Source organism: Rhododendron vialii, chromosome 3a (assembly GCF_030253575.1).
Source record: "Rhododendron vialii isolate Sample 1 chromosome 3a, ASM3025357v1".
Taxonomy (NCBI): Eukaryota; Viridiplantae; Streptophyta; class Magnoliopsida; order Ericales; family Ericaceae; genus Rhododendron; species Rhododendron vialii.
Window position 1 is genome coordinate 1,517,836 of NC_080559.1, and position 18,255 is coordinate 1,536,090.

Sequence of the window (18,255 nt, forward strand, 5' to 3'; positions counted from 1 at the left end):
CTAGTAGCTCCAAATTTAGGTGTAATTCCATGGCATTCAACTTTTTTAGTATGTCATCCGAGTAGGACTTATGGCCCATTCCATTTAATAAAAATTAGATACGCAATGAATATCAATCAACGAGATTTTTTAATGCATATTCAGACAAGAACCAATCATTTTAACGTGATCAGTACCGTCATTTCATGCCTGCGTTTGTAAGGCCTAAGGCGGACTATCTAGTCCTCTGTGGACTAAAGAGAAATCTATTACCATAGAAAATAAAAAAAAATTACTCAAAAGAAGCCTTTTTTTTTTTTGAAACGTCAAAAATATTATTAGAGAAAACTTGACAATAGGTACATCAAGTTGGGGGCTTCGATAACATAAGACAGTAATTAAAAGAACTAGTAAAAGAAGAACAAAGCCTACTACCAGTCATAATGTTCCCTATGAGTTTGTAAGGACTATTCTAAGAGAGATCAATCTATACTATATAGAAATATTGTTAGTGTAGGAGAGAAAATTAAATAGCGGGATTGAAAGAGAGAAAATAATTATTGACAGAAAAAAATTGAATATATTTTTTTTTCAACTAATACAAAAAATAAGCCTATTATAAGGTAGAAATAGAATGAATGAAAAGCCTATTAAGGGAAGAATACTCACACACAAGAAGGGAAATTCGAACTCCTAACCTCCTATTGAGATGCAAGAGTTCTGGTCAACTAAAATAGCCACAGTTGGTTAAAAAAGAATTAAATGTATACTACATGCTTTTTCAAATGGTTTCAATCTTCAAATAGGAAGCTAATTTGTGACCGTAAGTATCTAAATTAGCTTTGTTTTATCTTATATTTTTCACAATTGCAAATTAATTGAAATTTATTCTATTGACACTTTAAGTTTTTAATTCATAACAGTAGAAATACATAGTTTGTCTTTCCATGCATAGAACGGGAACAACGCTATCGTGCAGCGATTGCGCAGCTGAAAAAATTCAACTATCTCTTTTGCCCATTCGATACACGAGACCGAAAAAAATATCAATGTGATTTTCTTTTTGTCTCGTGCATGAACGGGCACAATGTTAGTAATGATAAAGCAAATGTATCTTTCTGTTGAATAAAGGTAGTGCAAGGATGGTAGAGTTGCCTTTGGTTGTGCCCGCCTGCCCCAATTTGGTACAGAATCTTTCAAGCTTTGGCAGATCCCAAAAAGTTCAGGCTTGATTTGTTACATAACCAAACTAATCTTGAATAAATTTTTAACAAACGAACACGAGCTCACACTCGAGTAGTTTGGTGGTTTCTTTCGCAGTTCTAATTTTCGGAAACTTTAATATTCTGGTTCAGAATTTTTGACATTTTGCATTTCTACTGGTTTTGTTGGTTTACCACATACGTATGGTGGAATTGGTCTGTGATAACCGTAGGACTACTTTTCAAAATTGTAAAAATAATTCAGACCAAATAGCAAGGTAGAGATAAATGTAGTTGTTAAATTGGTCTACGGATTCATTGACTCGGCAAAATTTCCGAAGATAGGTTTGGGCCATCTGTTAAGTTTACACGATAGACTAATTTGCGTAATAAATTTCGTAATCTCTCAATTAATTGCGGATCAACTACTCTTTTTCTAATTGCGATGAAACTACAGGATTAAGTGAAAAGGGTAAAGACCGTAATTTGTACCTTGTTGGAAAACAAGAGTTGCGTTTCACAACATATGAAACTTTTGAGATTAGGCAAATGCTGGATTTCAAGAATCTTTAACCGAGGGAACCGAATGGTATCATTGTTGTTGGTGGCTTCTTTCTCCTTCGGGTTGTTTGAGATTATCACCTCCATCTTCCTACAATCCAGTATCTTGAAATGTAGCAGATTCGTTAACCGAGGAAGCATATAGAAGGGCAATACATACTCCAAGTCCTCACATCTCTCAACAAAAATGCCGTCAAGTTCACAGAAGGATTTAGCTTCTTTTTCTGGTTCTGGGAGTGATTGGTTGTCCCAAATCCTTATTATCTTATCTAATTTATCCAACGACAAGCTTTTCAGGACAGGAAACGCAACCTGCAAAGTTGTGTACAAAATATTCATTAGTGATCAAATGAATAATAATGAGGTCCAATCAAGCTCTAGATAAAACCCATCTATATATGCTCATAAGCACAAGATTCGAGTCTCAAAACTTGAAGAGCTATGGAAGACATGTTGACTCAATCCAATCACCTTTCATTCTTGTAAATTCCAATTTTTGTAAGAGCTCTTGGAATTCGATACTCAGACACACCATGCAATATGAATGACTGGGCCATTTTAATCCGATCACCTTTCTCTTGGAATAGAGAAATAGGATAGTTAAACATATTCGGTTGATCACCGCAAAAAGTGATGATGTTGCTGAAAGTAAAATACATGCCGAATTGAGAAATTTCTCAAATTTGAAATCAGAGAAAATTGGTAAATTGTCGTATTATTATACATTTGTCCAAATTGATAAATTTACTAGGCATGGAAAAAGGAAAAAGCGCAGACTAATAAAATCGTAAAAGTGATAGATATTGATAAATGCAATATACCTACCAATATGAAAATTTTGTTTAGACTAGTAAACATGAGGAATAATAAATTAACATATGCAGAGATGATATACTTATCACAGCCCACAAATGGCATTCTTCAACATCGATGATGTTGTTTAGGAGCATTGGGGAAGGATGGACTGTCATCGATTGAAATGGTTGAATTGGACAGTCGGCAGCGACCGAAGACTCTGATTGGCATAGCACTAGTAGCTCCAAATTTAGGTGTAATTCCATGGCATTCAACTTTTTTAGTATGTCATCCGAGTAGGACTTATATATGGCCCATTCCATTTAATAAAAATTAGATACGCAATGAATATCGATCAACGAGATTTTTTAATGCATATTCAGACAAGAACCAACCATTTTAACGCGATCAGTACCGTCATTTCATGCCTGCGTTTGTAAGGCCTAAGGGGGACTATCTAGTCCTCTGTGGACTAAAGAGAAATCTATTACCATAGAAAATAAAAAAATTACTCAAAAGAAGCCTCTTTTTTTTTTTGAAACGTCAAAAATATTATTAGAGAAAACTTGACAATAGGTACATCAAGTTGGGGGAGAGGGAAGGGGGAACCAACCAAAAGTTGGGAAAAAACAAAAAAACATGACAACTAGAGGACCGAAGCCCACTTGAAAAGGAGAAAAACAGTCACGGAAGGGGCTCCGATAACATAAGACAGTAATTAAAAGAACTACTAGAAGAGGAAGAACAAAGCCTACTACTAGTCATAATGTTCCCTATGAGTTTGTAAGGACTATTCTAAGACAGATCAATCAATACTATATAGAAATATTGTTAGTGTAGGAGAGAAAATTAAATAGCGGGATTGAAAGAGAGAAAATAATTATTGACAGAAAAAAATTGAATATATATATATTTCAACGAATACCAAAAATAAACCTATTATAAGGTAGAAATAGAATGAATGAAAAGCCTATTAAGGGAAGAATACTCACACACAAGAAGGGAAATTCGAACTCCTAACCTCCAATTGAGATGCAAGAATTTTGGTCAACTAAGATAGCCACAGTTAGTTAAAAAAGAATTAAATGTATACTACATGCTTTTTCAAATGGTTTCAATCTTCAAATAGGAAGCTAATTTGTGACCACAAGTATCTAAATTAGCTTCGTTTTATCTTATATTTTTCACAATTGCAAATTACTTTGAATTTATTCTATTGACACTTTAAGTTTTTAATTCATAACAGTAGAAATACGTAGTTTGTCTTTCCATGCATAGAACGGGAACAACGCTATCGTGCAACGATTGCGGAGCTGAAAAAATTCAACTATCTCTTTTGCCCGTTCGATAGACGAGACCGAAAAAAATATCAATGTGATTTTCTTTTTGTCTCGTGCATGAACGGGCACAATGTTAGTAATGATAAAGCAAATGTATCTTTCCGTTGAATAAAGGTAGTGCAAGGATGGTAGAGTTGCCTTTAGTTGTGCCCACCTTCCCCAATTTGGTACAGAAGCTTTCAAGCTTTGGTAGATCCCACATACTAATTCCTAAATGGGAATAACAGATCAATCTAAGAACCACCCGGAATCCCCACAACCCCTACCCCTCCCTTCTCTTATTTCTTTCTTCCCCCTATTCTTTTTCCCTTCTTCTTTTCCCTCGATGTACCTATTGTCGAGTTTATCCTTAATAATATTTTTGCTGTTTAAAAAAAAAAATACCCAGGTAAACTAATTAACAGGACAATGATAAAGGCCGATTGAAAAAATAAAATAACACAGGACGATGATAAAGCTTACCTTTTCACCGAGAAGAGGTTGGGCACAGGAAGAAGTGCTTCCCGTGATTGTTTCCATCTTCTCCTTTTGGGCATAAAAGCTTAAGAGGTTTGGTAGATCTTCCAATTGCAGGTGCTCCAGTTTACTGAACTTCACCTCACTGGTGAGTTCATCTTCATCATTTCGTCTTTCAAATCCAACTATTCCCTCCATGATTTTACAGGATCTTACTTCTAGCACTTCAAGATGAACAAGTCCTTTTGCGGTGGTTGGGGAGAAGAGATACTTTGACTTACAATTTTTAATAATTAACGTAGTTAAATTATTGAATGGCTGTAAGTGATGAAGCCCATGACTTTGCATGGATGATTTTGACTCACCAAAAAGATATTCCAAGTCCTCAAAACATAATGTAACTTCGAGGTATTTCAAGTCAAGAAATCTATTTTCAACACCTCTATCATGAAACACCTTCTTCAAACCCTCAATCTCACTGAGGATTACATGTTCAGCTTTGTCCACCAAAGAGATGAACTCATTTCTTAACTGATCAATACGTTCCAATTTCAATGTGCATCTTCGAGGAAATTTTTCCCAAGGTTTGAATTTATTACCCACTGATATCTTAAATCCCTTCAGGTTCCCAAATATTAGGTCCTCCTTCGGTAATAGCATGACATCTGGTATAAAGATATGTAAAGTGGTTAATTTTCCAATACTCAATGACCGTCGCAGCTCCTCGAGGCTCACATTCTCTCTGCTGCTCGTGTCTTGTTGCTTGTCAGTTGTGGCCTCCCATTTGTCAAAATTTTGCGGAAAGTACAATTCCTCCAGGCTAGTCAAATTGGAAATGACACCTCCAGGAATCATCTTGAGTTTGTCACAATTTTGGAGATCTAACACTCGTAGACCAGTCAACTGTCCGATCTCTAGCGGCAATGCCTCGATATTAGAACCCCTGAAGCTGAGGACTTCAAGGCTACTCTTCAGCTCCTTAAGTATAGCAATATCGTCCAACTCGCATTCATTCAGATATAGCATCCGAAGGTTCGCCAATTTTGCAAGTGATGACGGGAGTCGCCGCATACGCATTCGAGTAATAGTCACCACTGTAAGTTGGATCATTCCATTGAAAAAATTGTCTGGAACCTCAAGATCGGAAAATTCCCTGTTGTCAACCATCAAGGTGTGGAGTTGTGGATATTCCAACCCATTGGGAAGCCCTTTAATACTTTTGAAACTTAATGAGATTGCTGAATACGATGTCACATTCCTACTATTGCGTGGCCATTCATGGGCACCATGATCTATCAGAAATGATTTTTCCTCCCGTGCAATTGAGATACCGACATCTCTTATAACATCATGAATTTTGACAACATTTTCGTGATAGTCAGTTGACAACAAAGAGGCTGATTTGAGGGCATCCACCACTGTACGCACAGCATTTCTTGCTTCATCAAGTGTGTGTGGATTTTGAGAAAGCAAACTATTCGCCACACAATGTCTCGTCAAGTCGTCGATTGATATCTCGGCATCTTCAAGAAACAAACAACAGAGCAAGAAACAAGATTTTGCATCCGAGGACCCCAACATATCGTAGCTCAACTTTAAAGAAGCCCAAACAGTTTGGTCAATGCCCTCAATGTTCGTGATCATGTACCTATCAAGTTTTTCGAGTGCATTCTTCCACACAAAGACTGGCTTATCTTCCAACGCGGCTCCAACAACATTTATGGCGACCGGCAAACCTTGGCATTTTCTACACACTTGTCGTGCTAGGGAATCTATTTCTGGCCGAGACTCGATGGTATTTCCCACATTCTTCTTGAATAGTTCCCATGCTTCTGCCTCCAATAGCTCTGCAATTGGAAATTTTCTATCGGCTTTCATTTTGATACTTAACAAATCTTCGTTTCGAGACGTTAGCACAACTTTACACCCTATATTTCCTTCCATGACAGGAATACCTATTGCCTTCAGGTCCACCTTTTCCCAAATGTCATCCAATATTACGAGATATTTCTCGCCGTTCTTGAATTTATTCCACAACTCAATCGCTCTTCCCTTTTCATCCTTCGCTGCATCCAATGTAAAATTCAATTTGTCAGCCAGTTTTTTTTGTATGTCCTTCACATTAAGATCCTTAGAGACAGCTACTAGCGGGACTTGCTTAAAAGTTCCATCATCTAGCATTTTTTTGGCGACCTTCTCGACTAATGTGGTCTTACCGACCCCTCCGAGCCCATATACGCCAATCATTTTAACTTCGGGATCTTTTAACACACCCACAATAGCCTCCAAAATTGGTGTCCTAGATGCCAAGTGAACATAATTATCGGTGGATGGAAATTCAAGTTCTGGAGGAGGCGGCTTAGGGTGCGAGATTTCATCAAAATGGCTTTCCTGAGCGAGTTTCTTGACATCAGCTGTCTTCTCTTCTGCTTGTTTGCTCAATCGGTACCGCCCCTTGATGTTAGGACATGAGCATGCAAAGCAGTGCATTTTTGCCTCGGCTGTACTTCGCTCGATAAGGTCCTGAACATAATTTTTCATCTCGTCTGCGTCCGTTTGCCAGTGTGAAACAGCATTCTCAATCTCTTCACCGCGATCATTGGCCTCGCGAACTTTTCTTTCAATTGTTACCCGACGATCTTCAAGACTTCTCATTTCAGTTCGCAATTTGTCCAAGTTCGTCCTGTACTGAAGAACATATTTCCCTGCTTTGCTCGCTGCATTGACCGCTTCATCAAAGGCTCTACAACCCAACTGCTCAATTATGCTATGCGGAGTACACATTTTCTGCTACGGCGCGCGTTAGTTCTTCTGATATTTCCAAAGAACAAAGCTTTTGGTTAATTTTATAAAAAAGATAAGAGCAATGACATAACAGCATAGCACCACGCAAACTACTTTATTTAATCGTAAAATATACCGTCTCCGGTGTAAAATATACCACCTGATTAAGGGTCATCATCGGGCCGGGCCGGGCCGGCCCAGCCCGCCAATGTACTACCCAAGCCCGCCCACGGGCCGGGCCGATCGGGCTTTTTCTTTTTTGCGGGCCGGGCGGGCCGGGCTACCTACTATAAATTGAAGCCCAAGCCCGGCCCGCGGGCTAGCCCAATTGACGGGCTAGCGGGCCAAAAATCGGGCGGGCCACCGGGCGGGCTTAAATTTACACCGGACGGGCTTAGGGCGGGCCGCGGGCCTTCGGGCCAAATGATGACCCTTACACCTGATCTAGCTTTTTATTTTTAGTTAATTTTATTCTTTTGGGGACAACTTTTGCCCTACATTATTTGACTTCCTTAAATCCAGCTTTAAATGATCCAGCAAATCAAAATCTCTTCTTTAATTTGCTGATCAAAAAAGACAAGAAAAAAGAACTTAAATTAAAAAAAAGAATCCGTACGTGGCAAATAGATTAGAACCCTATTTGATCAGAGAACGGAGATTGTATTCTTGAATCGTGGTTGTTTTTTAGTCTTTTATTCTTTGACGAGTTATCTATTTAATTTTTTTCTTGATCTGGCCGGAACTCCTTTTATACTTGAATTGACCGTTCTCAAATACATAGGAGTACTATTAGACATCGCCTTTGTCAATGTTATCGTACATGGAATTCATACACGTTCACATTATAAAGAAAACAATTTAATCACAACACATTCATATACCATGAGTTGGAAGCTAGCTAGTCAATAAATATGTTTGACATGGATCCTATCATTATCTCCAGGAAGAAAAAGTCTGGTAAGAAATGTGATTACTGAGAAGATGTGACTAGTGATTTTGGACATTTTGTGAGACAGAGTGAGTATATAGTAAGGATAAAATTGGTAAACCATACAACTATAGGTTTGAATTGTAATCCATGAATGTGAATAGGATGAAAACTTTACTCCACATGGGACCGGGATTTAATTTATCAATTTGGTGATGTTTTTTGTCTTCCACGTGTCTTTCTGTAATCAGCTTGTACGCACTTACCACTCTCTGGTTGAGACCTTTCGTGGGTCCTTCTATGTCCGACAAAGACGATCGAAATCGTTCAATTTTAAGTCTTATCGACAATATTAGTTATGCCAAAAATCATGTCGATCGGAAAAAATATAGTAACACACCCGATAAACGAATTCTGAGATCATATCTTTCAATGCCAGATGGGCACACTTTTTGGCACAAACAATATTCAAGAAGATATTTTAAAAAAGAACGATCCAAAATTATCTTATTGGCACGGGAGTTGAGGCCGGGGGAACGTATATAGGTGGGGCCCAGGCCGCCCAACCTTTCTAGAATCATTCTATGTAAAACATAAAATGCACAATAAATATTTATAATGTACTCTACCGATCCCCCAAACTTCAAAATGTAAAATATATAGTGGCTATTAGGGCTGTTACGAACCCGACCGGACCGAAAAAGACCGAAAAAACCGACCGATCGGTTTGGTCTTCGGTCGGTCCAAGGGAGCTTTTTTTCGGTTCGGGGTGGACCGAACCGAACCGAACCTAGGTCGGTTCGGTCTCGGTTTTCTGGAAATCTATACCGACCGAACCAAACCGAACCGAATGCGGACCGAACCGACCGAACCGAACCGAACCGCACCGAACCGACCGAGGACCGAACCGACCGAACCGAGCGCGAATATTATATATTTATATATTTATATAATATATAAATATATTATATATATTTATATAAATTGTTTTAATCTTCTGGCTCTTATTGTTTTGAATGGTTAACTTTTGGCTCTTACTTTTTTTTTTTTGGAATTTCATTGCTTGATTTATTTACGTTTTTGCAAAATTTTCCAATCGATTACTCTCTCTGTTCTAAATTACTTTAACTCCTCCTAGTTATATACACTAGTGTAGAAAATATTTCCATTCGATTGAAAAAAAAAGAAGATGGTGGAAGAGTACTTGTAAAAGTTGTAATTGTTTGAGCATACTTGTTGTATGTTTTTTTTTTTTTCAATTGGTGTTTGAAAAAAAAAAAAAGGTACAAATTACGATGGCCCAAATGTGAAAAAATAGCCCAAACATGGGTAATTGACTTAAGGTTGAAAATTGCTCAAATATGGGTGAGAAACATGTGAAAATGGCCCAAATATGGGTGAAAAAATGGTCTAAACATAGCCCGTAGTTTATTGTTAATTTTTAAAAACGGCCCAAATGGCCCAATTAAGGCCCATTTCGGGCGGACCGAACGCCCCGAAATCCCCGACCGAACCGAACTCACCCCGAACCGAACCGAACCGAAATTAATACCGGTCGGGATCGGTCTCCGGAATATATACCCCGAACCCGATCGGGGTGCGGCAAATCCACCCCGAACCGAACCGAACCGACCGAATAACACCCCTAGTGGCTATGTAGTAGAAAATTATTAATTAATTCTTTTTTGTATGTATATGTGTGTTTTGCCCAATATAATTGAAAATGGCTCTCTTTTCTCTTGTACAATAATATTCCTCAGGTTTCATGCATGAACTTCAAACTGTATGCAAGGAAGACTTCAAAATCCAACAGCCGTGAATATGACTATTTTTAGGTTCTAAGTTTTGCCCCCCTATATGTAAATCATAGCTCCGTCTCTATTAGAAAGGGTGGGTTCACAAAAGACCTGAACATGACCCTCAAATTTTCTTAGAAGAAAAGGATTTTGAAACAATTTTTTGCTAATCGGCGAAGTTTTGAACAATTTTTTGTTGGTCTTTACCCTTTGACAAATAAATTAACAAGCTTTGGAGGCGAACTCATAACAAGCTTTGGAGGCAAGGGCGGGACCAGAATTCTAATTTGTCCCGGGCCAACCAAAATAGAGTTTGCTTACCCTTGTGGCAAGTTGAAGAGGCACTAGAACTAGTGGATGTATTCTGATATCCTCAATGCCACAATGTCTATTTGATTAGTTGATGCAACTCAAATTTGAGAAGAGAACGCTCTCTACCTATACCTGCAGTAAAAAGAAATATAGTAAACAGAAAATAGACTACCTTTAATGTCAACTTCCCCAAGATAGAAGTAAGATATTTCCCCTACAGTTTTTTTTTTTTTTTTTTTGAAATAATATTCGCCCTACTACGTTTATCTCAACAAATAGCAACTCAATATAACGGGGAGTAGAGGGGAACATCCGTGGATTGGATTGCAATCTCAAAGAGACCAAAACATGAGTAAAATCTCAGCAAGGGGACACATCATAAAGAACAATGCAAAGTATCAAACACCAAAGAGACAAAAGGAAAAATCGTCGACCATTTGCAGAGAGGGGCAACCAACATAAAAAAAATATTCCCAAATCAGTTACTCCCTCATCCAAGAGTAATGAACATATATCTTGATAAATGCGTATATTGTCTACCCATTTTATAGCTACAATTTGAATTAACCCCTTTTTCATAGTAATTTTGTTTTTCCTTAACCGAGTTCCACAAATTAACCCATTGTATATATCTGCATATGCATGTAAAATAAAAAAAGTGGCTATGTAGTGAAAAATAATTGATTTCTTTTATGTGTATATGTATGTTTTGTCTAGTATAAATAGAAAATTACTAATTTTTTTTTTTTAGAATATTGCTCCAAGCTCCGTCCTGCGGGACAGGGGCCTGACTTGAGGGTGTCGTAGGTCTTTACCCTTTGACAAATAAATTAACAAACTCATTTTTCAACTTTGAATTACTACTTTAATTAGTAGGAGTATATACTTTCGAGAACTCCATGGTTGATTAAATATTAATAGAAGTCACCAATGAGAAGGCAAGGAACTCTTCCATCGAAATCTTTTAGCTGCATTGTCGAGATCTGAGAGCCGATACTACTATTATCCCACTACTCATAAAACACCATCATCCCAACAATATAGAATTAATTGTGTCAATGAGATATGTATATCGAACACTATAATCAACACCAAAAGAGTAATAAAGTTATAAAGGCAGCATACCTGAATAAATTAGGCACACTCGTTTTTCAACTTTGAACTCTTACTTTAATGCTTTCAAGAATTAACTCCATGATTGATTAATTGATATCATCCAATCTTTAAGCATATTGGTGGCATCTGAAATTAAGCCAATAATAATCTATATTATCCCACTGCTCATAAAAACACACTCATCCCAACAATATAGAATGATTTCAAGTTTATGGCATACCTGAATAAATTAAAGCGTGTAGAAGATAAAGATAAGAGGCAGACCACAGGAAATGGCAAACTCAAGATTGAGTGGTAGAGATAGAGAGAGTGTAGATGGACTGACTGAACGGGTGGAACCATTTTTTTTTTGACATGAACGGGTGGAACCATGATGTCCTTAAAAAATCTACTTTGGGCAAATTCCAATGAGCTCTCCTGAGGATTTTTATAATTACAGATATCTTCACTCAAGTTTCAAAATTGAAAATGAGCTCCACCAAAGAGGGAGTGGTTCCTCATGAACCAATTTCATTTCCACACCCACTTGGTACATATGATCTCATCCTAAACTACAATCATCCCCAATAAATCCTATGCTTTATGAGTTTAAACTAATTTAACTTTTTTTAATCAATGATTTTGTTAATGAATTTTTTTTTAGTTATTATTTGACATGTTTAATTTTTCAATTTTTTTTGAAAAAGACAATATATGAAGAAATTTTTTTGAAATTAAAATCATAAGCTCCAAAAAGTCAAGCACCCTTTTGATTGGCAATCCACGCATTAAGCTTAGCAATCCAAAAAGTTGAGGCAGAAATTGTGATGTAAAAAATTGACTGTAAAGATTAAGAGAAAATAGCCTAAAATACTGTGAAACCCCATTTAAGAAGTCCCACATCGGTGGGGGTAATGAAATGGAAATGATATATAATAAAGTGTGATCATCAACTATATAACCTGAGGTTAATTTTTTGAGCTGCATGATTAGGCTAAGGGTAAGCAACTCAGCTAGCATGAGTTGTTAGAAATATCGTGCCAAATAGCCGTAGTAAAAGGTTGTGCAAAGAGGCCTTTAGTCCAACATGTGTGATAGGAGATTCATTGCGACCATTCTAAAAACTTGGGGAAGATATGTGGTTTTTGAAAAAACTAAGGAACGGTCTTTGTAATATCCGCCCACTGTTTCATCCGGATTCGTGGCCTTAATGGTGTCTGTCTCAGAAATTAATGGGGCGGCTTTTGAAAATAACTCTTTACGTGAAGACTCTGTTCTTTTCCACGAAGAGTTTTATTTTAAATTTAAACCAATAAAAATATTTTTTAACGGTTGTAATACTGCATTACACCTTTGTAATGCACTACAGGATTTCCGGAGCCATCTCGATCCATCTCATCCCTGCAATTGTGAATTAGAATGTTAATAGAATCGTGGATTTGAATCACATAACGCAGCAACCGGTGCCTTACATTATGTAACAAATCAGATACTTTAAAGTTGTAATTTTGTTTCGGTTCAAATGCCACGACCACATGCAATCATGTGTGCATTTTGTAGATTTAAGAAGCATAATTTTTATTCGATAATTGAGAGTGTCCGAATTACTTTACGCATATCTCAATTGATCAATGAGACATTAATTTCAGCATTGATCATTGGGAGTTTGATAAGAGTCTAAGAATGGCCCCCGTTTAGACGGAAGAAGGGGAGGGGTGCAATAGTGCAATTGTTGCATTACACCGTGTAATGCGATCAATTTGACTGTATAGTGTACTTGCCACACTACAGCACCCCCGCTCCGTTCAAGGGGTGTTTGGTTAGCTCATTATTGCATTATCATTATCTCATTATCTTATTTTGAGTGTTTGGCAACCTAATTGCAGAATGCATTTCCAGAAAATGGATTCATTGATTTTGGGTTTGGAGGCAATAAGCCAAAAAGAGGTCCTTTTTTTTGCATTTTTGGCTTTTCACATTCTCATGTCAATTACCAAAATACCCTCACTTAAATTGAGTAATTAATGATGGTTATTTAAATTTGTAATTAATTTGTGCAATTGATGAATTCACCGGTGTTGGAATATGTTTTTTTTTTTGTTATTTAAATTTGTAGGCTTAATTTGTATAATGTTTAAGTTGTCTGTTTTATTTTTCTTTTAGTTTATATGTAATTTTTTTTGGATTAATGATGGTTGGAAGTGTTCTTACTTTTTTGCAATTTAACTTAATTGTCATTTTAATAAAAAAAATGCTCCAATAAGATTGTCGGAGGCTTTCAATTATCAAAAAATAAATAAAGATAAAAAAAGACAGCAAAAAAAAATAATCGTTATTCTACAACATTATTTACTTATCGTCATTTTTCTGAGTTGCAAAAAAATTAGAAAAAAGTTGGAGACTTTCAAATAACAAGAAGACAACAATTTCATAATATAACTTTACAAAAATTGCTTAAAACATTATCCATATACACAGTATATATCATAATAAAAAACCAAGGGCAACATGGTAAAATATTAACTCATAATTTATTTTCATCACTTATCTCTCAAACATTACTCCTGTTGCAAAATACATTCTGCACATATCACCTAAATATTCTATCAGATTTAAAATATATTTTGATCATGATTAAAAAGTCAAAAAATTAAAAATCAAAAAATAAACTCTCAAACACCCCTTACACTGATCTGACAAAAACTTGATAACCAACAAGCATCATTGCATCTGATCAAAAAAAAAAAAAAACAAGCATCATTGCAAATTTGCAAGACACCATGACTCCCTCCCCCCTCTCTCTCTCTCTCTCTCTCTCTCTCTCTCTCACTTTAATTGCCCTTTCCACCTCATCAATGTCTTTTCCCTCAGTAAATACAGTAGAAAACGACTACTCTGATGGAAGTGGTCCCTCTCGACTGAGGAGAAGGACAGCCCACTTGGAAATGAGCTCCAGAAATATTACTCACCTTGTCTGTAGTTGTTGGTTCATTTTTAATGCGTATGTCATGTTTAAATGAGTGCTCTTATCCGTACCGACGGATTTCCCACCGAAATCATACCGACGGTCTCGTCGGATAGTCTTCAGACACCGGACGGTCGATCCGAACTGTCCAATAATTCTAAAAAAAAAAACCGAGGGGCGGCACGCGAGAAACAATGGCATCCGATGTGTGTAGGGTGTTGGATCAAGCACTCTTTTTCATATATATATGTAATTTACCTATATCTTTTCCTTAAATTTTGTATATCTTTCAATTTATATTTGGTTTCATGATTTTAAAAAATTTTGCATGATAAAACTGATTAAAGATCAATCAAATAAGATCTATTTGCATATTTTAAGAGATTTAAAAGATATATACTATCTCATTTCCAAAATATTCGTTCGGTCCGTAAAACGATGATTAAAAAATAATCCATTTCTTTGAAGTAAAAATTCAAATTTTTTTTATAAATTAAAAGAATTTATCGATATTTAGTAAATTATTGAAAAAAAATTAAAATTCTCTTGCTAAAATTGTAGTATTATTTTATGTTTTTATTTTATCGTCCGGATAAATATTATGGGACGGAGAGAGTAAAATTTTGTAGGAGTATGGGATGACCGAATGGTGGAGGTGGACAAAGTCTTTCTTTCTCAGATCTCAAAGCAGTGGGCCGACAATGCTTAATGATGCTTCATATCAACAGCCCCACACGAAAAGCTCCAAACAAGTCCTTGTCACCTTTATTTCTAGTAGCATCTCACTCTCAATTTCACTTCCCCTCTTACGGGCTGTTTGGACAAATAAGTCAAAGTGGTATTTTTTGTTTTTATTTAAATTTTTTTTGCATTTGTTAGTTTTTCGTAAATTTTATGGGGATTATTGCTTCGTCATGAGAGAGAAATCTAAAAAGTAAAAAAAAAAATCGGTCGAAATCCAATTTTTTTTAAATAAAAACTAAAAAATTGGGTTATAGATTCCTCTCGTTTTGGTGAAGCAATAATCCCAAAAAATTGAAGAGAAACTAACAAACGTGAAAAAAATTTGAATAAGGACAAAAAATAAGTTACTGTGGCTTATTTGTTCAAACACCCCTTAGACTCTTTGGCTTCGTTCCCGGAAATAATTACTTATTTTTTAAAAAGATAATTTTAAATTTGAAATTATGTGTTTACATAAATAATTTTTCTTTCAATATGTATCTTATTTGATAGATCTCATTGAAATCTTTTATACAGTGCAAAAAAAAATTGAAAAATTATTTTTCATTTACATTATTTTTAAGTTTAAAAATATGAATTAAATACTTATTTTTTAAGAATGTGTTCTGGAATGGGGTTCGTTTGGCAAACTTGGCTGTGTTTGCCAAAATATCCAAAACTTAATCACACTTCTAATTATTTAGATTGAAATTTGAATTTTAAACTGAGGCAACTGCTATCTGAACTCTCTCTCTCTCTCTCTCTCTCTCAAATGAATGAGATAGACCAAAAAGTAGCTAGGGGAAAAAGAGTAGAAATCACGTGGCTGGGTGTAAACGATTACATATACTTTGGTTGCTCGTAGGGGTCTACAAATGAATAGCGGAAGGTTGTAATTCGTCAAAGAAGTCACATTGAGTGGTTGAAAGAGTTTAAAGATAGGAGTCGGTGCACACAATTGTAGAGAATCTTTAGCTGACCCCACCCCTGGCCCCCTTGTGCTCGGTAGCGGGAAATGGCAAAAAAGGAAAAAAAAAAGAAAAAAGAAAAAGGAAATACCCAAACGATATTTGAAAATGATTTCAAACTAAAATCAAGGAAAAAAGTTAAATGAACAAAGCTCTTGTTTGTCATTTCAAAAAAAAAAAAAAAAGCTCTTGTTTTTAAACGAACAAAGCTCTTGTTTTTAATCTTCGATCTTGTAAATTTTAGTAATTTAAGGTGTTTTTGAAATACTTTTTTTTTAGCTCGTGTTATTCCTTTCGTTCTTACTTATAAACGCACATTATGTGACTTGAACAAGTATCACATTTGTGAAATCTTTATTGAGAGGGATTACGAGTACAATTGTATTTTTATCTCCAATATGCCACGCCTTGTCGTTATGACTCACGAACATGCAAGATATATGTAATTAACCTTCCCAATCTACAGGATCTAGGTCAGGAAATTTCTCTTTCGCCTCCTCCATCTCCTCTCCTCGTCTTCATTGTTCATCTCCTGATGTCACCAAGTGCACTCTTGCCTAACATGTAGATGTTCCAAAACCCACTCATGTAATGAAGGTCGTTCCCAAAAGAACTTCGAAATTGACTTGTAATGGTTCTGTTGTTTCCTCATACCAATTCTTCCTTGTGGTCATGCATAGGTATTAAAACCTATAATCGTATGATTGCACAAGAGAGACTCTTATTCTTGCATATACATCCAAATTCATTTAAATCATGCGAACCAGTCTACCCACACAGACAAAAGTGCACAGATTGTGCACGATTTTTTATGGGACCTACCACGGATTCCACACAAATGATCTGAACCGTTCATTAAATGTAAAACATTTTTTCAATGGTCCCTATGAAAAATCAGCTCAATCCGATACCTATAATTTCTCGACCCAATCATCTAACTTTTCATTAAGATTTCAAGAAAATGAAAAGTTAAATAATTGAATCGAACATCTATAAGTATCATATTAAGATAATTTTTTACGGGAACCCTTGAAAAAGTGTTTTATATTCAATGAACAGCTTAGATCATTTGTGTGGGACCCGTGGTGGAACCCACAAAACAATCTGTGCATATAATGTCTGTGTGGACAGATTTTCTGAAATCATTCAAACACATTTGGGCTTGATTGAAGAAAGAGAATATAATAAGGAAGAGAGCGCAGAGGTGACTGTAACCTTATTAACTCGATATTTGCAAATCACATTATGTAGATATTTGCATAACTTGAGATTAACTTTTCAAACAGTGCGATTAGACTAAGGGTAAACAGGTCAGCTGGCGTGAATCGTTACAAATATCGTGCCAAAAAGCCCCATAAAAGTTTGTGCAAAAAGAAAACCAGGAGAGGTCTCTGTAATATTCCCCTATTTACTTTTCTCTCACTCGGGGATCTTGTAGTACAATAGTTCACTACAGGATTGTAGCGTGGTCTTATAACCGTCTATCTCAATAATTAATGGTTCGGATTTCAAAAAAAAACTCTTCGCATGAAGAGTTTATTCTTTTCGCAAAGAGTTTTATTCAAAATTCAGACCCTTCAAAACACTTTTTGGACGGGTGTGATACCGTACTGCACTTCAGTAGTGCACTGTAGTGTCTCCGGAGCCGTCTCATCCCCGCAAATGTAAATCAACAAATGTTAATAGAACCGTGGATTTAAATCATATAATGCAGCGGCTAGGTCGTTACATTGTTTAGCAAATTCGATACTTTAGAGTTGTAATTGTGTTCTGGTTCAAATGCCATGATTGCATGGCAGCATGAAATCATTTGGACATCTCTCAACTGATCTCGGAGACGTTGATCTCTGCATTGATAAGTTTTTGGTAAAAAAACTTAGGTCATTTTACCGTATTGTTTACATTAATTAACAAGTTTTGGTATTTTAACTTATTTACAATAACTAACAATTTCTTTCTCAATAACTTTCATTTACAACTTATTTACTGTCAGAAACAACTTAATATTTCTCAACAATTTATTCACTATCGAAAATAGCTAACAAATTGATTGCAACAAAAAAAAATTCCAAACCTAATATTTACTACCGGAAACACCCAAGAATAGCCCCATTTAGACTGATCTCCTGTTAGTATTGTGAAGTGCAATTGATATCTTTTTTATACTTATATGCACTCATCCGCCTCCTCAAATTCCTTAAGATAAAATAGATTAGCTTTAACGAAAAAGAAGAAGACTGATCTCCCGAAAAATTGACAACCAACCCGCATAGCATTATTGCAAGAGACACCATGACCCCATCCCTCTCTCTCACCTTTTTTCCCTTCCAGTCCACCTTATCAAATGTCTT

General features: G+C 36.0%; 1 protein-coding gene and 2 long non-coding RNA genes across 3 annotated transcripts in view; 1 reads left to right on the forward strand and 2 right to left on the reverse strand.

Moving 5' to 3' along the window:
* LOC131320814 (disease resistance protein At4g27190-like) overlaps positions 1-7,188 on the reverse strand; it is a 33,974-nt gene extending 26,786 nt beyond the window's left edge. Inside the window, exon 1 of the mRNA XM_058351685.1 lies at positions 4,340-7,188. Coding sequence (XP_058207668.1) covers positions 4,340-7,117 — 2,778 coding nt within the window. The 5' untranslated portion in view covers positions 7,118-7,188. The remainder of the gene's footprint in view (positions 1-4,339) is intronic.
* A 415-nt stretch (positions 7,189-7,603) lies between these two features.
* On the forward strand, positions 7,604-11,625 carry LOC131320816 (uncharacterized). Its single transcript, XR_009198357.1, has 2 exons — positions 7,604-8,722; positions 9,709-11,625. It is a non-coding gene; the product is annotated as an uncharacterized LOC131320816 (long non-coding RNA).
* Positions 9,778-11,916, reverse strand: LOC131320815 (uncharacterized). Its single transcript, XR_009198356.1, has 4 exons — positions 11,624-11,916; positions 11,490-11,593; positions 11,279-11,395; positions 9,778-10,285 (listed from the first exon to the last, which is right to left on the reverse strand). It is a non-coding gene; the product is annotated as an uncharacterized LOC131320815 (long non-coding RNA).
* Positions 11,917-18,255: the final 6,339 nt, after the last annotated feature.